At 37.7% G+C, this 22,052-nt stretch overlaps 1 protein-coding gene across 6 annotated transcripts in view; it reads right to left on the bottom strand.

Annotated features, from left to right (window-relative positions):
• The window catches only part of MAP4K4 (mitogen-activated protein kinase kinase kinase kinase 4), a 166,229-nt gene that overhangs the window by 73,344 nt on the left and 70,833 nt on the right, over nt 1–22,052 (bottom strand). For all 6 annotated transcript variants that reach the window (XM_032226564.1, XM_032226567.1, XM_032226565.1 and 3 more), the window contains exon 3: nt 13,136–13,192. In XM_032226564.1, the coding sequence (XP_032082455.1) occupies nt 13,136–13,192 (57 nt within the window). The remainder of the gene's footprint in view (nt 1–13,135; nt 13,193–22,052) is intronic.

Below are 22,052 nucleotides of genomic sequence, written 5' to 3'. Positions count from 1 at the left end.
TCTCTCTCCATACCATATTTGTCTGGCTATCTTTCAACCACAATCTAGGTAATTCTATTAAATATGGAAAATTTAAAACACAATTTTAATTTTATTCTATCAAGTTTCTGTCTGTGGGTCTGTCTCAAACATTTAGAAAATATGGTGCTTCCAAGTATATGATCTATGATTACAATTTTTTGCCATTAATTATTCTGCCTAGGGACAACAATGGAACTGAAATTGAGAACATCTGAACAGTGTATTGAAATTATGGGCCAAATGATCTGGCTTAGTATATCATAATTTTCACAGTTAATTAGGCTTAATTGTAACCACCACCTATTTCAGATGTGATAGCAAAACATGTATATTGCAAACCTGAAAGAGAAAATGGGTATTGATGTTTGCATAGCAAAGGTAGGCCTAGAACGCATAAACGTACATCATATTTTTAACTGCCAATACAGAGTTTGATCATAAAGTATGAATAGGCTTTAAGACAACTTTTGGCTTAGCTGAAAAGGTTACTTTAAGTAACAAATGTCCTAATTTTATTAATGTTCTATTAAAATTAATTTATATCTTAATGCTCATAGTAGATGGCAATGTACAAATGAAGATATTACACTGGAGACAAATAAGGAAAATTATTTTGTCTCCTCCTATTGACAAATATTACAGCTGAGGGAAAAATATATGACCAAATAGTATACCCAGAAAACTAGATAATGCTGTAGTTAATGATAAAACATATTTCTTTATAGCTCTTATAATTTGAACAAAAATGCAAGAGTGATACAATAATGCAGTTTATAATGGAAATTATAAAGTTGTAATTTGTACATGTGTTATAGGGTAATTACATTATGGCAGGGTCCCAGATAACCATTTTGCAGCTAGGAATTGCACTCTAAAGTCCAAAGCAGTGTTTTGGTGATATGCTGATTCTGCCCAAAATGTATGCTTTTCATTTGGAGTCTTGATTTTCCTCAGTGGATTTGTTTTCTATTTAAAATAACCCTTGCCATATGCTAAATAAATACATTAAAATAACCCTATGTATAGATATGGTAAGCTTGTTATAATATCAATATTAATTGATATCCTAATAAAAATTATAAAAAAAATAATTCCACAGACATGCTGGGGGGTGGGGGTGGGGGAGAGAAGACTTTAGGGCCACACAGAAAGAATGGCTGTTGTATACATGCTGACCAAAAATCACCATTTCAGATGCATTTGGGATTTCAGCATAAACTTTTTATGGTTACTGAATAGCAATTGTACACATCTGATTTGTAAAACAAAGTATGCTTCAAAAAGAGGACATTGCAATGTCTGGTATAACTCCAAATAACAAGTAGGATAGTGCAGTTTGCAAAATTCTCAGTGTTAAGCAACATTGGGGATATCCCCAAATCCAAGAGCAACACTGGAAGCAATATTAACCTTACATCTACCAGATTATTAATTCATAGGATTACACTGTGGGTGTAATTTGCTGATATGTGTAACAAGTATAAATAAATTGTAGACTTCAGAGAGGTGAAAACATCAAATAAATAGGACTATGAAAAAGCGCTTGAATGCAACAGCTTTGAGTGTACTCTTCTTGAAATAAAACTGAATTTCATTTCCAGAATGGAACAATAGTATGTTGTTTTGTACTGTACTTTGAACAGAGGGGCAACTGTAGCCAACTGCTTTGACTACTGTATTCTGTGGAATGCAACAGGGCTTTGTGATTTGCTATTTTATTAAAACGCTTGTTCAAATCGGCTCATCCAGAGCTGCTACTCACTGAAAAACTGGGAGAGGGATGGGGAACAGCAGAGAACAGAAGGCTCACTGAGGGGCCATTTTATATCTGAAACTACTGGTAGCAATTGACTAAGACTTGGAGTTCTGTAACGAATCAGAATCTGGAGAGCTGCTAGAAGTAGTAAGTATATAGCTGGCCATTTAATATATGAATGTGCCTGCTTTATCAGCAAAAGTAGAGATAAACAAACCTTCTCACCACTTATCTGATATGCTACCCAATCAATGTCAGTGGTGGATGGTGGGGAATGCCTGAATTATAGACTCATTCCTTAAAAGGAAGAATCCCTACTGAACAGGCATATTTCTGAATTCTCCAATCCATTTCCAGAACTAGTAAGAGCTCCAACTTGCCTGAATATTCAGCTATTAGGAATCTGGAGACATGTAAATAAAGGTGTGCAGTAAATTATTAGTACTGAGCATCATCAGCCTATTAACAACTATCTCCCAAGGGAGATGTAAGCCTTGAGAGCAACTTCAAATAACTTTCAAATAACACAGGAGATAAAACATTGTCCCAAGGATGGATGAATAGTGTCATGCAGTTTGTGATGGGACAAGCATATATCTCCCAGTTTCACTTTCAGCTTGAACTGAGGGATAGGAAAGAACAGTTCTCTTAAGTACTGAAACAATGTACTTTGCATAGGTGTAATCAAGAAAATCAGGAATATCACCAGTACTTGTAGTCCTTGACTTACAACAGTTCATTTAGTGACCGTTCAAAGTTACAAAGGCACTGAAAAAAGTGACTTATAACCAGTTTTCATACTTACAACCATTGTAACATCCCCATGGTCATGTAATCAAAATTCAGATGCTTGGCAATTGACTCATATTTATGACAACTGAAGTCTCCCAGGGTCACGTGCAGAGGTGATATTCTGCCGGTTCGGACTGGTTCGCCTGAACCAGTAGCGGAAAATGCGAGTGCCCCCCCCCCAGCTCTATGGCAATCCATTTAGCCACTTGTTTTAGCCAAAGTGCATGCATGGATGTGCGCTCACATTTGCGAACCGGTAGGGAAGGTAAATGAATATCATCCCTGGTCATGTGATCCTCTTTTGCAATCTTCTGACAACCAAAGTCAATGGGGAAGCCAGATTAATTTAGTAACAGTTTGCCTAATTTAACCACTACACCGATTCACTTAACAACTCTGGCAAGAAAGTCATAAAATGGGGCAAACCCACTTAACAATTTTTTCACTTGGCAACAGCAATTTTGAACTAAATTGTGGTCATAATTATGGTGGTACCTGTATTTCACTTTCCCTATCTAATTGATTGAGAAGTCTGCCTTTATGAAAAAACTGAATCCAAATCCAAGTTAGCAAGGCATTTGATTAAGAAAATAAAAAATATTAATGATATAAATAATCACTGGAGACAGAACGCTTAGACAGCCTTATAAGTTAACAGGCAAGTAGTTGCATGAACAGAACTAAGAGTTATATTTGCTTCCAAGAAATTGTATTTGCAAAAAGCTCACAAGCCTAGTTGGAGTAAGAAGGCTGACATTACCATTTGTAGTCTGGAGCCTTGCTCAGCTCTAAAAAAGTTCCTTTGGGCAGTTTCAACAGAAGCAATTAAATAGAAAATCCATGTCCTTTCTTTTCCTTCACTGCCAAGGATTTTATAATGGTACCCATACTAGTTTCAAAAGGATTCCTTGTATCTATCCAGCTGTACCATAGTGGTTCAAGCCACCTCTATTCCCATTTCATTGCTTGCAATACTACACAAAACAAGGAGTACTTTGTAGTCATTTGATTCTAGCATCTAGGAGACATGGTTATTTAATGCCTCAGCCAGATTCCAATAAGCTAAATTCCTGTATTTGCAATTTGTCTACTCTATACTATCTTACAATCCCAATATTTCAACCACAAAGAACTGGTGGGATCATACTAGTGGGCCTTCTGCAGTTGTGGATTATAGATCTACATGTATTCTTTCTTTTCTTCCTTTCCTTCCACAAACTTGGATGTTGTCACCAAGTCAATGTCAACAGTCCAACCTATAAAACACAGTACCACAAAAAACAGATTAAAAACACAAGTTAAAATAGGGAAGAAAATGGTAAGTGAGCACTTGTCCACCCTAGATGAGTTCAAATCACAAGGAACAGATGGATTACAACCCAAGGTTCTGAAGGAACTGGCAGACATGATCTCGGAACCACTGAATACATCTTTCAAAGATCCTGGAGCACCAGGGGAACTGCCAGAGGACTGCAAAAGAGCTGATGTAGTTCCCATCTTCAAAAAAGGGAAAAAAATAGATCCAGGAAACCACAGACCTATCAGCCTGGCCTCAATTCTAGGGAAGATTTTGGAAAAGATAATCAAACAAAGAATGATCGAACGCCTAGAAACAAACAAAGTAATATCCAAAAGCCAACACGGTTTGTCAAAAACAGATCAGTATAACAAATTTTAAACTTGGAATAATCACATCCATAAACTTTTTTAAGTTGTTAATTTCTACATTTCCTTAGGAGTAGTGAAGAGCATGGGTTAAGATACACAACACTCATTCAAGAAAATTATTATTGGAAAGAGGTGGCAGCTTAAAAGTTCTAAAAGTAGCCTTTTTGTGCTTCCATGCATAGGTTGCCATGGCTACAGCTTCTACATAAAAGCAAAGTGTTGAACTTATTTAAAGAAGGGGGAAAACTCTACCTCTTGCCATTTCAACCACGATGTTCGAAGACATTTTGGCTCAAAACAAACGCAACTGTGAATGCAGGACTAAAGGACCAAAGAACAGTTTAAATCTGACAGTCAACAGGAATTTCTTTCTCCTCTTAACTATACAGAGAACTTGCACAGTTGCCAGGGAGGAGGAAAACGAAGGACAGAATAGCATCCCAAAATGTCATTATATTATTTATTTTACCTTTCTACTCAATTATTTTAATAATTTGCATCACTGACCCTAAGCATCAGGAGCAACTACGTTTGGGAAAGCTGAAAAGTTAACTGGAACATTATCAAAATATTTTGGTATGATCAATGTCTGAAAACAGATGTGTTTAGTTTAAAACAATTAAGATTAAATTAAATTATTAATGCAAAGTATCAAGGGAAAATCATTCTTTTCATTTATTCCAGAGTTAAATTGTCCTCTTTAAGCCAAAGTTTAGTACTATGAACTTAGTTCATGAGCTTAACTTTACCTCCTAAAACAAAACTCTTAGAAGCACATGGAAGGTAGGGAAATTATATAAATACATTTCCAAAGCTGACTTACAAAGAGTAACTGTATCACTACTGCTGTGATCCATATTTGCCCATTAACGGCTAGATGCTGCCCCGATTCAGCATCCCTTGGACCTTGACAGAAAGCTATCAAACACTTCTTTTCATCTGTAAGGACGCTCAGAACAGACTGCAGCAGCTGAGAGAGATTAAGGGATTTCAGCTGAGGTTACAGTTTGCAAAATGTAGCTCTGTGAACTTCATCATTCAAGAGCAATAAGTATTAAGCATTTATTCAAAGCATTATGACAATTTCAAGATTAATGAGTTGAATACAGCATGAGCTTTATAGTAAGGTTACAGCCTTCCACACGTTGTTTATCTAGTTCTATTAGATATATTTTGGAGCTAATTTAAAAAATGCCAATCACCATACTATATGTAACTATTTAGAAATGAAAATATAAGAAATTAACAGTAAGAATAATGATTTTATCTGAAGAATAAGAGGCTTTTTATTTAGGATAGAAAAATGGACTTTTCTCCACCCCTACCATAACTTTGTGCAAAGAGTAAACATCACTCTTACCCTGTATTTGATCCTAGCCAAATGGTCAAGATGCCATAACATTACAGTACTCTTACTGAAATACCTATTTACAGTAATGCTCCTATTTTTAAGGTCTATGGAAAATTGAAATGACTGATAATTTTAGTTAAATATCTTCCACCAAAAAAAACACCAGGTAGAGACAATCCAAAAGTACATGTTTTACCTACTTAAACCTTAAGATCAGCATTTGAAACTTTAAGCAAGGATTACACAGTCACTGAAACAGGGGAGTTACACGGTTTTCCATAAATGACTTTCAGAAGGATTTTTAATAAGTAATATTATATGGTATACAATTTCATGAACTGTGTGTTTAGACATGTTATGTCCTGTTTTATGTTATATTTTATGGTTTATGTCTGTTCCAGACTAACATCTAGAAATATGAGAACTCGAGATGAGACCTTGAAAAAACATACTTTATACATGCTCAAAACTCATTTTTCAAAAACATCAATATCTAAAATCTTGTTTTCATAGATAAAAAGATCTGATTTATATTTAGCAACAATTGACATCATTGCTGCAATTGACAACAATTGACAAAAAACATAATGTGGTAGGTAAAAAGAAATTTATATTTTCAATCAAACATTTTGTAATGTTATATAGAATATTAAAATTGTTATCTTCTTTACTAAGCAAAAAAATACACAAATTAATATTTATGTGTTAGAAATACAAGTAGCCCTAACTTACCAACTGCTTGTTCAAAGTGACTGTTCAAAGTTATGACAGTGCTAAAAAAAAGAGATTTATGGCCAGAACCTGAACTTGCAGTCTTCACAGTGTCCCATGGTCACATGATCACAATTCAGGTGCTTTGTAACCAGCACATATTTATGTTATTCATAGAGTTGCATGGTCATGTGACAAATATTTGTGATCTTCACAGCTAGTTTCTGATGAACTTATTTCAGAAGCTGGTGAGAAGTCACAAGTCATGGTCATGTAACATCATACTGAATGACCATGGTGATTGACTCAACAACTGCAGCTGGAACTGATGTAAATCAGAGTCACATAATGTTTCACTTTATACCTTTGCCACTTAGCGATGAGCGATGGAGTTGCTGTTCCCAACTATGGAACAGCAAGGACTACCTGTATATATGCTCATAGTGATCAGTGTCTGGATTTTTATCAGGAGTCCTAATTAACTGCATGGAAATCAGAACTGCATTCTGGATTTCTGAACAGAGGTAGAGCTGAGATTTCCAAAAACTTTTACTTTCAAAAAACGATATAGCATTTTTCACAATATGAGACTTAGTTTTAAAAAGACATATTGTAAACATTTCAGACAAAAGCTTAACAAAGTTTTAAAAATATTCACTATCATACTTCTCTGTTGCTCCACAAATATGAATATATGCCAGAAATCATTTTGTGGCAAGGGCACTCAAATCTGATCTGAATAAGATACTGCCTTTTTTCATTCCTATCATTTATCACCAATTCATCAAGTTTGATTAATTTACTAGAATAGATAAAATGTTCTGCTCATAAACTATTCTGTACACAGAATAGTCAGTTTCTATGTCCAAACCAAACCATGCATGTTTAAAATATTCTGATCCATGCATGGAACAAAAAATCTTTGTAGTTGTCCATACCACTGCATAAAATGGCTGTTCCAGGCAAAAATGGCTAATGTCGTTGAAGACGACATTTGCTATTCATCAACAGCTTCCACTGTGCCATATCTTTAAAGGATCAAGGCAGGAACGACTTCACACAAGAACACTTTGCACTTCCCCTTTCCCTACGAATGTAAGCCACCCTGAGTCCCCTCAGGGAAAAGGGTGGCCTATAAATCCCAATAAAACTCTCGATTCAAAAGTAACAATTCCGCGCCAAGGTATTTATACTAACTTAGTTAAACAGGGGAACCAATGGGAGGCCTGGTAGCGTCTATCAACTGCTGACGCAGTACCCTGGCCAATCAGGTTGGCTCGGCCGGCTAGCAACAGGCTATGCTGCACCTCAGCCAATCAGGGCGCAGCCTAGACTGTTGCTGGCCTCCTGGTCGTAAGTGGAGGATTTTATGAATCCTCAACACCAATATCCATGGCCAATTGCTCCCCAATCTTCCCGATGCCTTCCATTCTGATGTCCCAGGCCTGTGTTGGCCCGCCAGCAGAGTGGCAACAGATTCGGACAGTGAAGAGTTGGAGAGGAACATGGGTCAGTCCTGGAGTCTTGGGAACGCTCAGATGAGGGCTCTGTGTTGGAGGCAGAGAGGTGTGTCGGAGGCAGAGAGGTATGCCGGAGGCAGAGAGGTATGCCAATTATCAGCTGCCTTCAGAGTCAGACATCAGAGAGGCAGACGAACAGTCTGCACATGTACAGAGTTGCCAGACGAAGGGAACAGCTAAAGAACAGGGGTCGACTTGGGAGTAAGGCTACAGGTGGATGATGAATGGCCTCTCCCAGAAGAAATAAAAGAGGAGCAAAAGGGGAGTGGAGTTTGCAGGAGACAATTAGTTCACTTAATTGGCTCGTGACTCTCCAAGACTCCTTGTAAAGTTTTGCAGATATTGGCTTGTACTAACAGATTTACTAACAGAGAGAGAAAAGGGAAAGATTGAAGACCATTTCAACAGTGAGTTATACTGTACTGTACTGTACTGTGAGTTGTGAAGAAGCTGGGAAGATGTAAATTACCGTTGCTTATTTGACCTCTTTTGTTTTGTTTCAACTGAAACCGGAGCAACTGAAATGTTCCAGTTATGGCAAATAAAGGTAGCTCTTGTCTTGCGACTGGTAACTTAGCAACCATTTAAAGCTATGATAGACACCCCACCCCACCCTACCCCACCCCAAAAAAGCTACTTACGACCTGGTTCCAAAGTTATTATATCTGCCTCTTCATATACGGTCACATTACATGACTATATTTTGGGTCCTCGGCAACTGGCCCACATTTATGGCTGTTTTTGCTGTGCCCTGCAGTCACACAAACATGATTTATCATGGGAATCAGCATTCACTTTCCATTTACAGGGGGAACCCCCCTCCACAGAGAACAATGGTTTGCTTAATAACTGTGGTATTTGCTTAATGACTGCTGCAAAAGAGCTCATAAAATCGAATCCAGTCACATGGTGACCTGCTTTATACTGTCATGACCATAATTACCAGGTTCAATTACAGTCATAAATGGATGGCCACCTACAATGGTTGACCTGAGAGAGTTTAGCACAATTTCTGGAACATTTGGGTTTGGGTTTTGAAATAAAACAATCTTTTTTATTTTATAAATAAATATGCAGTGTGTAATACAATACACATTATAAAGCCTGCATGATTTCATTTACCTGTCATTGTATGAATCTTTAATAATGATAAATACTAAGGTCTTCACATGTTCTAATTCTCAATAAGAAATAAAAATTATTAGGTTCAGATATAGGTATTCCCAATTTATGTACTGAAATAAATATTCTTCATTTAAAATAACATTAATGTAATATAATTACAAGCCTGTTCAGCCAAAATGATCATAAAACATAAAGTTACAACAAAATTAATAAAATATGGAAGGGGCCCCCAAAAGACTAAAAATGGTTCATGCAATACGTCAGATGTCAGCATTATCCATAGATAAAATAAAAAGACATGCCTTCTTGATGATTTCATCTAAACAAAGCTCACTTCAGGATAACTAATTGAATAAGAAGAAGGACTAGGACGAGAAACAGCATGTTAATGAAAATAATTCAGTGTTTCCTTTTCAACTAAGCAATTATAGCATTTGGTGATTATTTACTTAGAAGTACTTACTAGATTGGAAACAAAAGAAAGGAAACTTAGACAACAATACTAGGGATAACTTAGCCTCCCTCATTATTGCAGGATCACATTACAAAGCTCTTGGCATTATGCCTCCATTTTTATCATACAGATACACATCCCTACTATAAGAATGTTTTCCAATTCCAGATGTGTTTGGCTCACACTCTCAAGAATTCAGTTGGACTTGCTGAGTGGGCATATTGAAAGCTGTCCTCTAACAAATCTTTGTAAGTCATTGTACAGATATTATGGAGCTACTTATGAGTCAATATACACATTTATTCAATAAACATGTTTCCCCAACTTTGGTAGAAAGGGGCAAACTTTCCGTAATCCAGTGTTGTTCATTTCTCTATACATCACCCATTTTGCTAATATTTATCTGCTATGACAATGGGAACTGGAACAATATTTCTACACATGTCTTTATGCTATTACAAGTAAAACAAAACTAAGACCATATTTCTGAATCAGAAATATTGTCTTGAGTTATATAAAAAAAATCACAATATTATTGTCACACAGCTGATAAATATCACTAGAAACTTCAAACAGATCCAATTCCACTAAGTCCATTATGAATTTTACAAATTTCAAAAGCACAACTCCCCCCCTCCCCACTATATTAGCATTCAAATATAATTTGGGGGGAAATGTATTGAGTATTATCATAATGCTCTTAAATTCATTATAATGTGACTCATTGGTGTGACATAGATATAGTCTTTTGCAAGCTTTATGACATAAAGTTCATATTTATATGTCATGCAAATATAAATTATTTCTTCACAACTAAAGTCAGCTTAATGATTAAGCAATGAATAATTTGTATCTTAACCATGTTGCATTTTTAGATATTTAAAAGGTGACTTGCAGGAAGTATTTCCCCCAAAATACATTAATTTAACTATAAAGCTCTTCAACTGCTATTGAAAGATTGAATAAAATTACACAAAATATTTCATGTGTTGTACAATTGTAATGATTACAACTAGATTTTTGAAGAAAGGTATTCTATAGAATTTTTTTAAAAATAACAAACTTTTCAGGTTTTCTACTGCTATTTCTGACTTTTTTGTTTTATTTTGGTACTGTGTATACCAGTGATGGGCAACCTTTTTGGCGTGGTGTGTCAAAAATTGGCAAAAAATCGAGCATAACTCGTGTTGTGTGTCACTTCGACAAAAACATAATTTTGCGCAATTTATAGTTTAAACTACAAAAATATATAATTGCAATATAATTGTATTTAATAAACCAAAAACAAATTATTTAACATAGATGCTTAGTAACTTCTTTGTTCATCAGTCGATTTCGTATGTTGCCCTTGATATTATTATCAGTATCACTTACCAACGGTCCTGCTTAGCAACCAAAATGTTGGCTCAGAAACTCTGGCATTGAAGCGTGCAAGTCTTAAAGCTGTCAAGTTACAAGAACCTTGCACCCCTAACCCTTTAGGAAAAAAACCCCAGGGGTCTTCAAACCTGACAGCTTTAAGCCTTGTGGACTTCAACTCTTCAACTAAAAGAGAGACTGATAAATATTAAAAAAAAATAAAACCAAAAAGCAGCTACTGCAGTGGCTTAGAATTTTACTCAATTACTGTTGAGCCCATGGAAAGTTCCGCAGCCCCAGGAGCAAAGGAAGGGGGACGGAGAGAGAGAGATTGGCTGTTTGGGGTGCTTGAAACCACCTGGCCCTCCCCAAAGGAAACCCTCATTTGCAGGATGAGCCTCGACTGGCGTCAAGCGGAACTCTCGGGTTGCCCGAAGGGCTTTGCAGGAAGAAACGCGGCTTGAGGCGCCAGGACGGTCCTGGCTGTGGGGCGCAGACCCGGTAAAAGCCTCTCTTTGGTTGGTTCCCTCCTCCTCCTCCTCCTCCTCCTTCCACAGCCTGCGTGACGCTGCCGCCCAGGCTGAGAGCTGCCGCTGAAACAAGTTTGGGGAGCATGTGCGTGTCACCCGAAATGGCTACGCGTGTCAGCACTGACACGCGTGTCATAGGTTCGCCATCACTGGTGTATACATATTAGCATTTTCGAATTAAAATTTTCCCTTTTGTGAATGGAAGAACAAAAATTCATATGGTAGAAAAGAAATAATTGAATCCAATCATACTTAAAATAGAATTAGAATACACTGTTATAAATTATTATAAGATTAAGATCTTTTCCTGCTAGTTAACCCACTAACACAAGTCTAGGTAAAATCATCAAGATGAAAATGAGGAATTTTCTTATCTGAATGCTCCTTCCCTAATCTTCAGAGCAAGACTGATTAAAAAAAACTTTATAATAACACAGCTCAACATAAGAGTTATTTTATTTTGTTAAAACAAACTATTTATTTACAAATCAATATCTTTTAATGATGTTTTTTTCAAGTGTATTATTGCAGAGTTTAAACAAAATTTGTGTGTACAAAGTTTTCTTTGTATGGTTTTGTGTGGCTCTGTGTGGCTTTTATATAGCTCCTTCAAGAATACTAACTATCTCACAATATAGGAATTTCCCAATGATCAACTAAGCTGTTCATTAACAAATTAGTAGCCCTGCTGGTAGAGCAAATTATTTTGTAGACCCAATTTTTAAATTAAAAAAATAGGTAAAGACTAAAATAAGTGTTCGGATTAAAGTTATGAAGTGAACATGAGATCCCAGGAGGTACTGTATTTAGCTAACTTACTATATTTTTGGGAGTATAAGACACACCTTTTTCCCTTTAAAAAGAGGCTGAAAATCTGAGTGCATCTTATACACTGAATACAGCATTTTTTGCCTCCCAAAACCCCTCCCCTTCACCAGAATAGCTATGCATAGCCTTTAGGAGGCTCTCAGAGTGCTCCTGGGTGCTGGGGAGGGCAGAAATGAGTGAAAAACTGGCTTTTTTGCTCAATTTTGCTGCCACCCCCAGTCCCCAGGAGCACTCTATAAGCCTCCTAAAGGCTATGCATGCCCCCTTTTTTTTGGATGAAAATGGGCCTATTTTCACAAAAAACAGGCTGTTTTTGGGAGGTCTGCAGAGTGCAAAAACTTTTTTTTAACTTGCCTCTCAAAATCTTGGTGCGTCTTATACTCCGAAAAATACGGTAACTATTCTGCCAATTGAACAAAGATGGTTCAGGCTGAATTAGATGTACGAAACAGGTTTGGAAGCAAAAAGCTGTTTGAATTCAAACATTTTGCAGACTACTGTGTTATCAAAACACAGTTGACGAATGTATAAGTTTATAACTATAGACATATCATTCCTAGATAAACCTTTCTCTTTTCTAATGTTTAAAATACTGCTGAAATTAAAAACCGATTTCCAGAGCTTTTAACTGATACTTTGAAAGATCATGGTTCAATTACAGATGTATACTTTTGCTTCTCTGGCTATGTTAATTCCTCCCCATTCTCATATAACGCTCCACAATAAATCCCCTGAGTCCATTACAACTCCTGCCTTTACATTGCTGAAAGATACCAGCAATCTGCTCCATATTTTAGCAGATGTTCTGCATTTGGGACTTTGAGACCTTTATTGGTCCATTTCCTTTTCAATCTAAAAAAGGACATGCATTTATTCTCAGATTGGTGCGTATTTCACATTGGCCCCAGCCCAAACATCTATATATATGACTTTGAATAAAGAGTTCTCATCATGAAGTTCAGAACTAAAACAATTCTTACATTATTCTTTAAAAAAGAGAAGTCTTAATTCAAGACTTACCTCAGTAACATCCATGACTTTAATAGCTGCCAACTGACCTGTCTTGACATGTCGACCCTAATAAAAAATAGAAAGACTTTTTAGACTTCACATTACTAATTAGAAGATTAATAGCAAATCTCTTGCAGCTCATTGTTTCACAGAATATCTATTTCATTCAAAATATTTATTACAAGCAAAAAAAATATGTAGATTTAACCAAAAATAATTCAACATTTTGCCTTTTAAGAGAACTGACAAAATATATTCTTCAACTGATATTGTAGGTAAACCTTTGTATAGTGTTCAGCCTTTAGTCAATTTTTTGGGGGAAAACAAGGCAGGCTGTGGTGTCTGCAGGTAGAGGGAGCTTTTTGTTATTCTGGTGCACTCCACACACATACAAGGAGGAGAGCTGGGCAAAATCATCAAGATTCTGTGATTCCCACAAAGGTGGCTGATAAGTGACACCAACCTAATGACTGTTAATAAAGAGAGCCATCGGTGACTCTTTCTTCTAATCCATGGTAATCAGTTCTCAGCCACATTGTTTACTATGAGTCTAAAGACAAGCATCAGAAGTGTCAATCTTTCTTAATTTCCCAATCCACAATCTTCTTCATTCTGCCAATATTTTAGGGTCAAAAGAACACGTTAAGGCCTTAGCATAAAGCTTTATCACCCCCCCAAAATCTAAAAGTAAAGTGTGAGTTTACACATAAACATTTACAAGTAGTCCTCAATTTATGACCGGTCACTTAACTAATGTTTAAAGTTACAACAGATTCTCAAAAGCTTTCATAACCCAGTTTCGGAGTTACAGCAGCCACACACATACATCTGCGGTTATGTGACTACATTATAGACACTTGACTTGTCTTTATGGCTGTTTTAGTGTCTTGTGATCACCTGAGCATGATTTGTGTGTGTGTGTGGGGGGGTGCCATTTCCAGGATTTATTTCCAGTTTCTGACAAAAAAATTCCCGTTGGAGAAAACCGATTTATTTAATGACCAGTGTTCACTTAACAACCCCAAGTCTAGTCATGTGATGCCTTGACTTAACAACTCTAATAACAAGACCGTCATTCTGGGCTCAGTTAAGTTTGTTGAGAACTACTTATATGTCTTATAAATGAAGGCATCCCGAATATATTTCTTGGAAAGCCAACCAGGAGTTCCCATTGTTTGCAATTCAAAATTAATTATAAAATAATATTTAATAATCCACATTAATGAGGCCGCAGTGAAATTTGTTTCCTTTGAATGTTAAACCACTACAGAAAAACAAAAATATTTTTTTAATTGAAACTCATGATTTTGTCCATTTCTTTAGGCCAGTTTGAACCTCTTTATTACTCTGAACTCTTAATAAATAGTGACTTCAATATGCAAAAGACCAGAGTGCAGAGATAAAGTATCTGTTTGAATGTTGATAGTAAACCTACGCATTCAAACTTTGATGATGTAATTTCCCAGGCAATTTTTTGAAAAGATGTGATTTTGATGAAAAGATGTATTTGGTGCCTTTCATTTTTCTGCAAAGTATTTCTACAGCCAACAGATATAATATGAATCATGGAACACTGCATGGAAAAGCACAATTGGCTTTGTGATTTGCAATCCACTCTAGGAAACAGGATGCTGAACTAAGTATGATCAGTCTTCTCCAATTTAGGGACTTAAAGGTACGCTGCTGCCATTATTTTCAGATCAGGAAGGCTGAGACAGTCATTTTCTTTGGTAGACATAAGTTTATGCCTTTAAAAGTTTTTAAATGGCAACCAAGAATCAAAAGGACATTTTTGGCAATTTCCAATAAGTAAATCAGGCATAGAAGAATTGTCTCTGCAACTACAGCCATAGCTTTCAAGACTTAAGAGGGAAATCCTTTTTCTTTGCTGGAAAACCTAATAGGGAAGGCAGCCCAAGTAACCCTTGCTGACTGGGTCATTTAGTTCCCAGAGTGATTCCTATGTCTTTCATTTTACTGCAGGAAATAAAGTGACAGGAAGGCTAAGAGTGACTCATGTTCTCTTATCCTATCACCAATGAATGAGAAAATGTAATAGAATCATTCAATTTTCAAAAAAGCACTGGACAAAGGATTCACCAAGAACAAGAGGTTTTTGCTTCTTTATTTGGGCTACTCAATCTGCTCACAATTTCATTTAATTTTAAAACAATGTACAGTATTTTAAAAACTGGGTAAATGAAGACTTTTAGATAACCAAACATGAAGAGCACTGAAAAACAGACATCTCTTCAGAGTCTTTGCTCAAGATTATCCCTACCTTATGCTCCCACTCTGATTACAATCAGAAGACATTCCTCCTTGGGGGATGGAGAAGTAAACCCGAGCAGTTTCAAAGGTCCTAAGGTTCCAGCTATAAGCCACAAAAGTGCACTGGAGCAAATTTCATTCTCATTCCCTTAAGGAATGGTTTATGTTTACTTTGCTTTCCTGAGCCATGCAGGAAAATATTATGAAGCTGTGGAATGGGAAGTTAAGACTGTGGGAAAGGAAGTGCAATACTCAAAAGTATCTCAGTTCAAACAAATGCTTTAAGATAGAGGCTCCAAAATATTTCAGTGCAGCATATTGCAGCATAGCATGTATTTAAATGTCTAACTACTTAAAGAGTCCTACAACTTTAAAAAGCATAGTTTCTGCAATGTTTCAAATATAAGGAGTCCATTTGCCCTTGCCAAGGAACCAGTTGGCACAAAAGACTTCTTATTTAAATAGAAATAGAAACCAGGACATGACTATCTTAATTTACTAAGATCCCATGTGAAATTATTCCTGAAAGTCAATGAACAGTTCCTTATCTTTAGAAGAAAGACTCTTGTATCTTGTGTGCTGCCCATCTCTACTCATTGCATATTTGTTATTCCGCATTGCTATAATTACAATATTTTCATCATTTTAATACCATTGTTTCAACAGCAATATGCCAAATCAGCGGTCTAGTGAAGAATTATTGGAGTTGAAGTCCACCAACAAGACTATAGTCCACCAACAAGACTATAAGTTATCCATTCCTATTGTGGAATTATGTTCTTTTAGCAGAAGTGGAACAAACCCAAGATTCAAACACAAAGGCTACTGGCAACCTAACATAAATGGATCCTTAGAAGAAGGCAAATCCTTGCAGACAGTGAACTTATACTAAGGGTTTTCAGAAGTTAACAAATTTAGGGTAAGAAAATGAAATCAAGTACGACTACATAGACGGACACCGATAAGCAGATGGCAAAAAGATGCAGAACTCAAGCCAATGCAAATAGAATCATACACCCAGTTCTCAGCCTACTGTTATTAAACAGGAATGCTTTTGTGCCAAAATTATATTTTCCATAATGCAACTTACTTAACTAGAAACTATGTGGAATCCTAAAAGGCAAATTTTAAGTTCCTACTATATCATTATGATACTAAAATAAGATAACAGTTTGCTTTCAGGCAAATTGTTGTAATACAGCATAAGTAACTTTTCCAACTACTCCCTGATGTTGTTTTCATTAAACTTAATACAGAACTGGCACCTCCCTTACTTTACTCTATACTTCCCTTACTCAGTTATTTACAATTATCTTTATTATTGTCTCTGTACCACAAACCCATACAGGCAACCACTTGGAGAGCTTTAAATGGAACTTAACACAGATCCACAATTTACAGCAGATCCTTTGAAAATCAATAGAAATTTGCATTGATTACTTCTTCCACCAGTCCTTTCACATTAACTTGTCTATTTTTAATACCATTTACTCTCAAACCCATTCCTGTTAATTCAAATCACAATTTCCCATTTGGTTCTAAGTATTTTACACTTAATGGGTTGGTTGGATTGGTGTGATTATGAAATCTGTCCTTATTTAGGGCAATAATGTGAAATAGTTTCTGGTTAGAGATATACCTCTGTTGTGCTGATGACAGTGTATATCTCCCAGCTCAGCTATTACTTCCACCTTCAAGTTCTTTCAATGACACCTGTACATAATAAGATAAGATAATAAGCCTTGCTTACTTCATTTTTCAACTGAAACCTACACTGAAAGTTTTTTTAATTTGAAATCTATTAAATCTGAAGAATAGGAAGGGACAAATCTTTCAATATTGTTTTTTGTATTCTTTTGTGATTCAAGAAAAACCATAACTCAAGTTATGGTTGCATGCTTCCTATGCACAAAGGCTAAGCTCAAGCACCAGAAGTTCTGCTTAAAATTGTAAAAGCCTTTGTCTAAAATCTGGGAAAGGTCTAAGTAATATAGTCAGCTAGAACAACCAAGTCTTTTTGTACACAGCTGTTTCCAATATTCTGCTGTTGCATACTAGAAAATGAATGTCATAAATACCATCCTTGCTTATACAATCAAACTTGTTTATATAAAACATTATGCATCTAAAAAGCAACATTGCAGAAGCCTCCTAAAACTCATAAGCTTTCTTGTATCAGTACACAGAATTTAAAAGGGTCTTTGTAATTTCCCTCATTAACAGATCTAGAAAAACAATAATACATTGAGGAAGAATCCACAAACCATGGCCTGTTTATATTTTTATTTGGATCACTAAAACTTAGGGATTATAAATTCAATGGTAAAATAATAGGGGGTGAGAAAGGTCTCTCTCCCATCCACCCCCAATTCAGTCAGTTTTTTCTACATTATTGTTAGTATTATGGATTGATCAGTGTCTAACTTGAAGAATGCTACCCAGTGCATTAAAACAACTAATTACAAGAAATCGTGCTAGGTATTAATTTTCATCCAATCAAAACTGGATGGATGAATAAATTTTTCAAATCAAGAACATGATATACTACAGAGTTCAATGCAAACAGAGTGCAGACAGTACATAACTTAGTATCATAGTGATGGTGATAGCTGGGATAGTGGTTAGAATGCAATATTGCAGGCTAACTGCCCACTGCTAGGAGTTCGATCCTGACCGGCTCAAGGTTGACTCTGCCTTTCATTTTTCTGAAGTTGGTAAAATGAGGACCAAGATTGTTACGCGATTGTTATGCTGACTCTGCAAACGGCTTAGAGTGTTGTAAAACACTATCAACTTGTATATAAGCCTAAGTGCTAATGCTATCACAGGTAGAAGGGGGGAAAGCAGATCTTCCATTAAAAACATTGGTTTTTTTAAAAAAAATTCAATGGAGTCTAATACATTGTACCAGCTTATTATCATTTAAAAGCTTTTACTTTATATGGTATAAATAAATCATTCCATTTTCTCCTAGGAGGAATCATTAACTACCCTGGTAATGAAAGACTTAATATTGTATAAATAATATGGAACATTCTGAGATTGGCTACAGAAGCACATACAATGCTATCACAAGATCAATTTACTTTCACAGACTCTTCCTCTTCCAACATGCCACTAATTTTAATGTATTTAATTCTTCACTTGTTCCTTGGACCATAATATAAAATAAAAATACATAATGAATTTATTTATCTAATTACACATCAGCAATATGATCTACCCTTCAGCTGATAAGACATGTTGGGAAGACAACTTAAAGATCAGTAAAGTTTCCAGACAATATTTTTCCCTTGCAATCATCCTGCCTCAGGATGCAATGGGGCTGCAGAGATTGCTAACTTGAACTGGCCTCCTAAATCATGTTTTTCTCATTTCTTTTTATTTCTGAGGGGGGGAAAAGGAATATCAAAACAACATTGAGAAACTAAAGCTCTTTTGCTGTATATCTCTCTAAACCACTTGTGTATATAAATAATGCTGAATTTAAGAAAACAAAATTCACATACAAGGAAAAAATCTGATATTAATGTTAATCTTTTAGTAAATTACTGAGTACATTTATTGACCTTTGTATTTAATTACATCAGTAATAATGGTAATACTAATACTAGCTCTTGAAATGTAAAAATTGATATAATATGCTAAAATCAAACATTTTGATAGTGTCTTCGACAGGTGGTCTTTGACTTATTACTGGTCATTTAAGGATTGAAGTTTTGACCGCCACAAAAGGGTGCTTTACATTCTGTAAAACACTTTTGACCATCATTTCCCCCTGAGGTGACACGATTGTCATTGAGGCCCCTAACAGCTATTTGACAAAACAAGATAACCACATCAGGTTCTACTAACTGTCCAGTATCATCCTCTGAAGGAAAAAATTAGGTTTTGGCCTTCCAGAAACCAACAGTTGAGATGCTGGATTTTATAGGCCAGATGAGTCACATGTAGGCCATGCCCACCCCAGCTCCGCAAAAGCAAAAAAGTTATATGATGTCACAATATGTCATGTGACACGATCAAATTTGACATCCATGTTACAGAGTAATCACCATGACAATTACATAGACATTTCCATGAATTCCGTAGGTCTCAAGTTTGAATCATTAGAAAGTTTGCTTTAACTAATCAGAACAGTAGGCACACCTATGTAATTTCTATGTCTATGTAATTAAAGGCTCATCTTCCATTATTAGAAGAGTTTCTTAGAATTCAGAGTTAAGAAATAAAATTAGAGTCTATTGGTATATGAACTGACTCCATCGTCTTCTTAAAAACAATGTAGATCTCTGTATAAATATATTCCAGGAGAACAAATGCTACTATTTTAATTGTATAATCAATTAATTATATAATAAACATAGTACTTTATTGGCCTTCACAGTTTCTCTCTACATCCACAGACAGTTATGTGTACACTATCCCACCGCATATCCAAGATTGAAGCAGCCTATAAGAATGCCTCTATAAGGTTTTAGCCTTAATTCTCTTCACTGCAAAAAAAAAAAATTAATAAAAAATGGTAAGCATATAGGATTCTACATTTAGATTTAGATTTAGATTTTATTAACATTTGTAGGCCGCCCTTTTCCCTGAGGGGACTCAGGGCGGCTCACATAAAATCAGGGAGGGGAAGTACAAACAGTAACATAGACACATATAATAAAAGTAATAAGCAACATACATTCATCATTCGGGAGGGGCAACTATCCTTGTCCCCAGGCCTGACGGGCTAGCCAGTTCTTGAGGGCTGTGCGGAAGGCCTGGACGGTGGTGAGGGTACGAATCTCCACGGGGAGTTCGTTCCAAAGGGTCGGGGCAACTACTGAGAAGGCCCTCCTCCTTGTAGTTGCCAGCCGGCACTGGCTGGCTGATGGAATACGGAGGAGGCCCAATCTGTGTGATCTAATTGGTCGCAGGGAGGTGATTGGCAGGAGGCGGTCTCTCAAGTATCCAGATCCACTACCATGCAGGGCTTTATGAGTGACTAATAGCACCTTGAAGCGCATCCGGAGATCGACAGGTAGCCAGCGCAGCTCGCGGAGGATAGGTGTTATGTGGGTGAACCGCGGTGCACCCACAATCACTCGCGCGGCCGCGTTCTGTACCAACTGAAGTCGCCGGATGCTCTTCAAGGGCAGCCCCATGTAGAGCACATTGCAGTATTCCAGCCTAGAGGTCACAAGGGCCCGAGTGACTGTTGTGAGTGCCTCCCGATTCAGGTAGGGTAGCAACTGGCGCACCAGGCGAACCTGGGCGAATGCCCCCCTAGTCACAGCCGTCAGGTGGTGGTCAAACGATAGCTGTGGATCTAGGAGGACTCCCAAGTTGCGAACCCTCTCTGAGGGGTATAAAATTTGACCCCCCAGCCTGAGTGATGGAATATTGGTCGAATCTTTGGGAGGGAAACACAACAGCCACTCGGTCTTTTCTGGGTTGAGCACAAGCTTGTTAACCCTCATCCAGTCCCTAACGGCCTCAAGGCCTCGGTTCATCACGTCTGCCGCTTCATTGAGTTGGCACGGGGCGGACAGATACAACTGGGTATCGTCCGCATATTGATGGTATCTGATCCCATGCCTGCGGATGATCTCTCCCAGCGGTTTCATGTAGATGTTGAATAGTAGGGGGGATAAGACCGAGCCCTGAGGCACCCCATATGTTAGGGGCCTAGGGGACGATCTCTGCCCCCCCACTAACACCGACTGCGACCTGTCCGAGAGGTAGGAAGAGAACCACCGCAACACGGTGCCTCCCACTCCCACCTCCCGCAGTCGTCGCAGAAGGATACCATGGTCGATGGTATCGAAAGCCGCTGAGAGGTCAAGGAGGACCAGGATGGAGGAATGTCCTCCATCTCTGGCTCTCCAGAGATCATCGGTCAATGCGACCAAAGCGGTTTCTGTGCTGTAACCGGGTCTGAAGCCTGACTGGAAGGGGTCGAGATAGTTGGCTTCCTCCAAGGACCGTTGGAGCTGAAAGGCCACCACCTTCTCAACAACCTTCCCAAGGAAGGGAAGGTTGGAGACTGGGCGATAGTTATTAAGAACAGCTGGATCCAAAGATGGCTTCTTTAGGAGGGGTCTCACCACCGCTGCTTTCAGTGCGGCGGGGAAGTTCCCCTCCCGAAGAGAGGCGGTCACAACCGCCTGGATCCAGCCTCGTGTCACCTCACTGCTGTTAGTAACTAGCCATGAGGGACACGGGTCCAGTACGCAGGTGGAGGCACTTACAGCCCTCATGGCCTTGTCCACATCCCCGGGGGTAACATCCTGAAACTCAACTCAGAGATGTTCCACCTGATCCTCTTGTGCCTCGGCTGGAACTGCGGGGATGGAGTCCAAGTCCGACCGAAACCGAGCAATTTTGTCCGCTAAGAATTGGGCATAGTCCTCAGCTCTGCCCTGCAAGGGTTCCCCGCTTCCCTTTTATTTAATAGGGAGCGGGTTATCTTAAACAGGGCGGCTGGGCGGGACTCAGCGGACGCAACCAAGGTGGCTATGTGAGATCTTTTCGCTGCCCTAAGTGCCCTGGTGTATTCCTTGGTGCAGGTGGTTACCATTGCTCGGTTCGATTCGGACTTATCGGACCTCCATCGGTGCTCTAGGCATCTCCTCCGGCGCTTCATCTCCCGGAGTTCCTCGGTGAACCA

This window comes from Thamnophis elegans, chromosome 11, assembly GCF_009769535.1.
Source record: "Thamnophis elegans isolate rThaEle1 chromosome 11, rThaEle1.pri, whole genome shotgun sequence".
Classification (NCBI taxonomy): domain Eukaryota; kingdom Metazoa; phylum Chordata; class Lepidosauria; order Squamata; family Colubridae; genus Thamnophis; species Thamnophis elegans.
The sequence above is the reverse complement of the archived record's forward strand: the minus strand, read 5'-3'. Positions and strand labels throughout refer to the sequence as shown.